Raw genomic sequence first — 8,728 nt, 5'->3', positions numbered from 1 at the left:
CTTGTCGTACGACAAGAAAAACCTTAAAATATGCATTATCTATAAAAGATTGACTTTAATTCAGTACAGTTCTACTATTAAAATTTAGTCTCAGAGTTGAAAAAATATATCTCTAGATACATTACAGCTAAATTATATTATATGGATAGAACTAATGTCAAATGATAGTCTTAAATTAGCTGGAAAGCTCTTTATCTCCTTTTATTCGACCGTACTACTATCTTCTTTTTTGAACATTATTTCTACAAAAAACTACAAGTAATCAAGATTGTGAGAAGATTTTTATCACTGATATAACAAGTGAAGTTCACACAAGTCAGGAGAATGAATGTGAAGGGGGGTATTCTACAAAGGTCTAAGGGGATATAGATATGTCAGCATCATTGTGAAATGGTATTATCAATAAGATCAAATCACTGAATTACAGTTTGTAAGCAGAAGTGTTTTCCCTTGCCTTTTCTTTTTCTAAGGGCACCATTTTATTTTTGTGTGTGTGGGGGGGGGGGGGGGGGAGTGGGAAGGGACAAGAGGATTATGAGAAGAAAAAAAAAACTATTCTTGTAAGACCTGAAAATAAATAACTTTGCACAAGGCAGGCTGAACATGAATATTCTGCATCACAAAATGCAAAGATAGATCAGGTTACAAATGTATGTACAAAAAGTGAAAATAAATTTCTTCACAGCAAAAATATATGCTTCGGATGATTCAGAACATAACTTTTACATTACTTATGTTCAAAGAAACTTTAAAAAATGAGTTGAAACAATGTTTACAGATTACACATTACTAAGAGCTGGAATATTTAGAACAGGGAAACTAAACAGATGTGCATAAAGAAAGCTAATAAATTTGAGACTTTATAGTTGTTTTTCTACATTCTATATCTTTCTTTATTATAATGGAAATCACTCCAAATAAATTCATCCAGCATGCACAAACACAGGAGGAGCCAGAATCCCTCAGTTGAATAATCTATGTCACTTTGGTTGAAATTGTTCTAGTAATTTCAATGACTGTAAAGTGCTTGTGATGAAAGTATCTCATATGACCCATGACTATATAGTAGAAGATATCATGGGGCACACTTCAGTTAAATAAGAACGGTAATGAACTCAGAGTTAAGTTAATCGTTTGTTCATGCTATAATCATTCAAATTCGTCAACTGCAAGTTATCCCGGTTTGTTTTTAATAAACACCCTATTATGTGGAATTGCTTAAGTCCATGTTAAACAAAAAAAAAAAGCCAAAATCTGCAGAAAAATGGAGGTATGGAATTGTAGAAGACAATTTTCAACATAATGTATTGCTAATGCTTGTAACCTTTCAACTCCTGACACATATATTGGTATGGTTATTCCTGCTCTGCTGCAGCAGGGGAAAATGTACAATTATTGTTATTCATAATTATCAAGAAAGACATTATTGAAATTCAATGGTTCAGTGGTTCTAGTCTTCAAAAGAAGACTTTTGAAAATTGAACCAACTTTCTCATATCATTTTGCACCATCTAAGCTGCTAGCAGTTTTTTTTTATTTTCTGGAGAAAACAATCGCTATTGCCCTTCTCAGGAACATTTCTGGCAATTTGGTGCAATTGCTTCAGTGGTTCTTAAAGAAATTATCTCTTTGAAAATCAGACCAATTTGACGTGTCCTTGGCACATGAAGGCATTTTGGACTTTAGTAATAACACTTGATACGGTAAGTGCATTCATTAGTTCTTAAGAATGATAGCTTTGAAAATCAGACCAAATAGACACCCTTTTTGGCACATCAACATATTGAAATTTAGTAATAACATTTGGTAAGTGCCTTCTAAGGAACATTTATATATGTATTTTCCCATTACACTTCCTCTGTTCTTTAAAAAAGGCACTAGTTGTCAAATTCATGTTCACCGAATTGACTCAAATTCTCATATTTGATTTATAACATATTCAAATATGTATCTAATTTATGTCTAAAATAAACAATTTACAATGCAAAGGTTTGATAATATTTATCAACATTCCATGTGTATTTAGTCTAGACGCCATCTAATTAACCACTGTGGTGACCTCCAAAACTGACCGTCATATAACCCCATATAAACATAAACATAGAAACTAATGTATTAAATAAGAGTATTATTGTACAATTAGAAACAATAATGTTTGATAAATATAAAATAGAATGGAGTAATAGAGTATCTGCGTATGCTCAAGGTAATAAATTAAGAACTTATAAGTTATTTAAACTTGATTATTGTACTGAACCTTACTTAAAGTATAAAATGCCACTTAAATTTAGAAGTTCTTTTGCTAAGTTTAGATGCGGAGTTGCTCCCCTTAGAATAGAAACGGGTAGATATGAAAGAAAAGAAATACACGAAAGAACATGTTTTTATTGTAATGATAGTATTGAAGATGAACTACATGTTTTATTGAAATGTCCACTATATGAAGATCTTAGACATATATTGTTTTATGAAGTTTCAAATTTTAATGTGGATTTTAACATTTTATCAGATAATGAAAAATTAATTTTTTTTATTCAATAATGATAAAGTTTTTGACAGTGTCGCCAGAACCTGCTATAGTATTTTAATCAGAAGGAATGGTTTTTTATATAATTGATTATGCTGTATTTTAATGGTATTCATAAGCAAATATATATTATATATATAAAATGTACAATATTTTATTGTTTTTTAAATAATATTGGTTATACAGTCTCTCATAAATCTTTTAAGATTGGCATATACAATGTGAATTTAAAGTTTGTTGTTATACATGTATGTTTTACGTACCTGTATGAATATTTTATTGTGTAAATATATGTAATTGTATGTGGTGAGACTTAATAAAATATTGAATCTGAATCTGAACCTAGATATAAATAAATAGAAAACACATGCTATTGGCTTTTTCTAGGTTTGTTTGATTTCATATTATAGGTTACAAATTTTATGTTAATCCTTGTTTTTACTTGTATAAGAATGTGTTTTTGTGAATCGAATCAGTACGGTATATAAAATGGTTTATCCTTGTTTCACTTTCAATGTTGATATTCTTTTCCTTTTAAAAACTGAACACCCCAAATTCATGCATAATCCATCTCTAAAGGGTTAAATTGAAGTTCACATGAATACAGATGCCATATGGTCAAATTATTTTCTTGTAAGTAAATAATTCATCAGTGATGTTTCTTAGCTTATTTTGACAAAATTGAACCAAACTGTCTTTTAAAAACAATTTTTTTTTGACTATTTCACTTTCAGACATGGTAGAGATTGAAGAAAAAGAATCATATCTTAATTTCTTTATTCTTTGGATTCATTATTATTCATTGGATACCAATTTTCGTGGATTTCGTGGGTATAGGTGAACCAGGAATTTAAATGTTTAACGAATAACAAATTTTCCATAGGCTTGTATGCAGACTTCTGCTAAACTACAAAATTATATATCCACAAAAATGTAAGTTTTCTTTAATCCAAGAAATTTGGTACCCATGAACATAAATGATCCACAGTATCTTGTTGGTAACCCCCCCTTTAAAGTAAATAAAAGGTTATTCCAAGTGTCTCATTATAACTTTGTCCTTTCCAATTACCAATTGGCACTAACATAAAACTACACTGAAATATATGTCAAGTTTTGGTTCAATTGTTTCAGCTTTTCTTGAGAATGTAATTTTCACAAGATCAGCCAATCTAAAATTACAAAAGGCTTTGGGAGCCATATTTGTTGAAGAATCAAAGGGAGCATACTTGCAAGGTTTGGTTGCATTCTGTTCAGTGGTTCTCAAAGAGAAGATTAAGTTGTGATAAGTTAACAGACAGGCAATAAATGATAAATGAATATCAAAGCACAAATGGCCTTTGGCGAGAAGAGCTAATAGGCAAGCCAAATTGATTTTTGTAGTATCTTTTATTTCATAGTGCATAAATCAGCATATTTCTACTAATTTGATAAAATTAATAGCATACAACAAATAACAACAATGTATAAAGTCAACAATTCTTTGAACTTGTTTTATATAAATAAAAAAGAAATGAAGACTCAAATTGCTGTACAAAATGGTTTTAAAACAAAAGATAATTCCAGCATAAAAGCTTAAACTGCTTGAAAAGAATCAATACATGCCTGTTTTTCAAGCACTTCAAAAATTTAATGGCAATGAATTACTTGCAATTTAAAACGGCAATACTAGACAGATAAGGACATATCATTCTTTTTATAGCTAGCAATGAGTGATATTGTATTTAATCATGAAAACAGCAGTATTCAATCTATAGTGAAAAAATTTAACATCTTCAGTGTTGGGAAGAATTATTACTTTGTGTGTATAATTTGTCATTTATATCTTCATTGTAACATATGAAATATGTGTGAAATTACTTTTGCATTTCTTTCTGGCAAGCAGGATCAAAGATGAACCGGGTGACTTTTTTTTACAGATACAAAGTCTAGAAATGCAATTATGACTCCATCAAACATTCTCCAAGACCCTGACAATTGTGTTTAAGGACACATATCAGTAGAACTATTCTATCAAAGAATACGGTAAACAATTATTAAAAGCTTCTGATTTTTTATTCTGCTGTTACCATCCTCTTACATATAGTATAAGATAGTCTAATTCACCCACAGATACAGTTGTGCATTGATCATTAACTCCTAATGACTTTTGAGAAAGGGTTGGAAATTTTTACTTGACACATAAAAACCCTCGAACGTTGATCATGAATTCATTAAAACTTTCCATGAATTTGATTCTACTTTCTCTGTTAACTGTCATATTCAAAGTGGGAGGAGTCAGTTTGTTAAAGGCCTCTAACATGCGTTGTTTGTATGCTGGTTCCCTCTGACCTTCTAACAAATGGTTTACATACTCTCTGTATTCATTCTAAAAAATAAAAATAAAACAATATATACATTTAATATGTATTACTCCTGTCTGTCTCTACGGTTGTGCATTAGTACATCCCAAAATTGGTTTGCCTTCTCTAATTTTAGTTTACCTCAACATAATGTTATAAAACTTATACACAATGTGTATTACCACAAAACATAGATCAAAATTTAAAATTTGGTGGCGTCACTTTAACCATTCTAGAGTTATGCCCCTTTACAAATGGAAAAAAAATGCTGAATTTTTCTTTTTCGTTCTCTAACTCAGATGAAGTACAAATTTGGGTAGCGTCAATCTTACAGTTCTTGAGTTATGACTCTTTATAATGTTAAATGCAAACAGGGGCATCATTCTAAATTTATTTCAATTATAATATACCCACCTGATAACAACAAATTAAACAAAACAAACAAGAACTGGCAGAATCTAACAACTCCATGTTAAATGTTTCTATCAGTAACATGCTGAACACAAACTGAAAAATAATATATTAAAAATACAATAATAAAGATGAATGTATAAAATGTATAAAATGTATTCATAAATAAACAGGTTAATTTATAGAAGTTAGAAAACAAATCATCTCAATATATGGCTTTCACAAATCATTAATGACAGAATTAGCAAATATCTTTGTTTATACATTTTTACAATTTTTGATAGTTTCTTTTTATTTCATTGAAATCCTTTTTCAAACTCGGGTCAATTAAGATCTTGACATATTGTTCAGGATACCTGTTTATTTTTGAATACTACTGTATATAATAACCTCTAAATGTCTTTTGGTTGTGTTGCTGGGTGTTATGATATTGTAATTATTATGTTTATTTATGTTGGCCTAATTTGTGTTGTATGGCCTGATAGTTGTTTACCAAATAATCTTATAACTGTGCAGTTTAGGAATCACTGGAACAATCACAGAATGATTGGAACTTTCTAGAATGATCCTTATAAAAGATGCGTAATTTAAACTTCTACGTCATTTCAGAAACTTCCGTTGTAACTTTCCAGGATTTTCCACAATGTTCCATTATAGAGTGTTCTAGAATTTTCCATGACAACACTATATATATACAGACACTAAAGTTAAACTCTCATAATTAAACTTGGACTTAGACATTGATAGACATTAGTATTCACGGCATTTGGATTGACACTTTTATTCTACAAACAACATCATACTGGATTGTGACCTTAGTAGTGAACATAATATTCAGATTGGATTCCGAAAGATTTCCGGATACAGATAAAGATAAAAGAGTGGACTCATATTTTGACAGTTAAGTTATCAGTAATATTTGTAAAATACTTCTTGTAAACTTTTGTATAATAAATATTGTTAAATTTTAGTATTGATTTGTGTCTTTTGTTGGCTACAATTTAAAGGCGATTTCTGGCCGTAACAGAAATTGGGGGCTCGTCCGGGATCTTAAAATATTATATTCAAAATTTGTTTAGTATTTTTGTTATTACTAGCCAACAAAATTCTACAAAATGGCATTTGATGCTGGTAAATTTTTGAAAACGCCAGACCTGGAGAGTTTTGATAATTTAAAGAAAGAGGAATTAGTGTTGCTTGCTAAAGAACTGAAATTAGTTTTTAAAGTATCTATGAGAAAACAAATTATAAAAAATTTGGTTATAGACAAATTAGTTGACGCAGAAATTTTAGGTGAAGAGGCTCTTGAACTTAAGGTCGAAAATATTGACGCCTTTAAATTAAAACAGCTTGAATTAGAACATGAACTCAAACTAAAAGAACTGGAAATGAATTTGAAGGAGATGGAGAAAAGAAAAGAAGATGAATTTAAATTAAAACAGGCAGAACTGGAAATGAAGGAAAGGTTAGAAATGGAGAAAAAAGAAAAAGAAGATGAATTTAAATTAAAAGAACTTGAAATGAGAGAAAGGCTAGAGATGGAAAAACTGAAAATTGAAATGGTCAAAGAAGAAAGCAACACTAAAGTCCAGTCGAAATCAGATTATTTTGATGCAGCAAAAAATATACGTTTGGTTCCGAAATTTTGTGAAAAAACAGTTGATAAATATTTTCCACAGTTTGAGAAAATTGCTAATAATTTGAAATGGCCAATGCCGTATTGGACTACGATGCTGCAAAGTGTTTTTGAGGGTAAGGCAGCTGAAATATACTCCGCACTTCCATCAGAAAAAAGTTCTGATTATGACACTGTGAAACAGGAAATTTTGAAAGCCTATGAGCTAGTACCAGAAGCATATAGACAGAAATTTAGATCTTATAAAAAGTTTGATTCGCAAACCTATGTGGAATTTGCTCGGGAAAAAGAAGATCTATTTGATAAATGGCTTACTTCAAAGAAAACAAAAAACAATTTTGATCAACTAAGACAATTGATGTTATTAGAAGAGTTTAAACAATGTGTTCATTCAGAATTAAAAACACATTTAGACGACAAAACTGTTGAGTCAATACATGATGCGGCTGTAATTTCAGATAATTATACTCTTTCACATAAAAGAAGTTTCAAGAGTCAAAATGTTAATACTTCCAGTGGAAATTACAAAAATCAAAGCACTGAGCGTACTGATAGTAAGCCTGTTCCACAGAATAAGAGTCAGTCCAGTTATAATATGTCTAGTCCAAAATTTGATACTTTTGAGAAGAAGTCACTGACTTGTGCTTATTGTAAGAAGATTGGTCACCTGATGGCTGATTGTTTTAGACTCCAGAAGAAGAATGAACGAGATAATAAGCCGAAGACCAGTGCTTGTACGACAACTTATATTACCAGTACATTGGAATGTCCTGCGAGTCAGGCTTTTAAGTCCAGTTTTTGTGATTATATGGAGGAATATAAACCCTTTATGTCTGATGGGTTTGTTGCTATTGTTGATGATACCACTCTTCAGCCTATTAAAATTTTACGGGACACTGGAGCTTCTCAGTCTTTATTGTTAGAAGGTGTGTTGCCTTTGTCCGAGAAGACTTCTGTTGGTGCCTCCGTTTTGTTACAAGGTGTAGAGTTGGGTTGTATAGATGTTCCTCTCCATCGTATTTATCTGAAGTCAGATTTAATAACTGGACCAGTTGTTGTAGGTGTTCGTCCTAATCTCCCTGTTGAGGGTGTTACCTTATTGCTAGGAAATGATCTAGCTAGGAACAAAGTGGTTGCTGAACCAATTGTTACCAGTGAACCGGTGGTGGATGTAAAATCACCTGAAGATGATGCTGAATTATATCCAGCTTGTGTTGTTACTAGGGCGATGGCTAGAAAACAACAAGATGAGAATTTGCAAACAGACAAGTTTGATTACATGGACCTTTCTGACACTTTCATAGCTGACATTGAAGGTCCTGGTAACTCAGAAAAGGCAATTATAAAACCACCTAGTGTTAACAAAAATGTTATTATGCCATGGCCAGATGTAAACAGCCATTCATTAGACCGAAAGAATTTATCTGAAGAACAACATAAAGACCCTGAGGTTCTTCAGCTCAGCCAGAGAGCTCAACCACAGGAGGAAGCAGACAAAGTGGCCGAATGCTATTACCATCAGGACGGCATTTTAATGAGGAAGTGGAGGCCTCCTGATGCTACCCCAGAGGAGGAATGGAGAGTGGTGTACCAAGTGGTGGTGCTTAAAGTTTATAGACAAGAAATTATTGGTCTTGCCCATGACACCCCCTTGTCTGGACACTTAGGTATAAGGAAGACTTGCCTTAAGATCTTGCAGCATTTTTACTGGCCTAAACTTAGAAATGATGTTGCAGAATACTGCAAATCATGTCATACATGCCAGGTTGTTGGTAAACCTAACCAGAAAATACCACCAGCACCACTTCTGCCTAT

General features: G+C 31.6%; 1 protein-coding gene across 3 annotated transcripts in view; it reads right to left on the bottom strand.

Annotated features, from left to right (window-relative positions):
* Positions 1 to 3,894: 3,894 nt before the first annotated feature.
* The window catches only part of LOC143047976 (exportin-4-like), a 43,967-nt gene continuing 39,133 nt past the window's right edge, over positions 3,895 to 8,728 (bottom strand). For all 3 annotated transcript variants that reach the window (XM_076221355.1, XM_076221357.1, XM_076221356.1), the window contains 2 exons: positions 5,281 to 5,373; positions 3,895 to 4,892 (listed from right to left, as the gene is read on the bottom strand). In XM_076221355.1, coding sequence (XP_076077470.1) covers positions 4,695 to 4,892; positions 5,281 to 5,373 — 291 coding nt within the window. In that variant the 3' untranslated portion in view covers positions 3,895 to 4,694. The remainder of the gene's footprint in view (positions 4,893 to 5,280; positions 5,374 to 8,728) is intronic.

The sequence above is a fragment of the Mytilus galloprovincialis genome, chromosome 10 (genome assembly GCF_965363235.1).
Source record: "Mytilus galloprovincialis chromosome 10, xbMytGall1.hap1.1, whole genome shotgun sequence".
Lineage (NCBI taxonomy): Eukaryota > Metazoa > Mollusca > Bivalvia > Mytilida > Mytilidae > Mytilus > Mytilus galloprovincialis.
The sequence above is the reverse complement of the archived record's forward strand: the minus strand, read 5'-3'. Positions and strand labels throughout refer to the sequence as shown.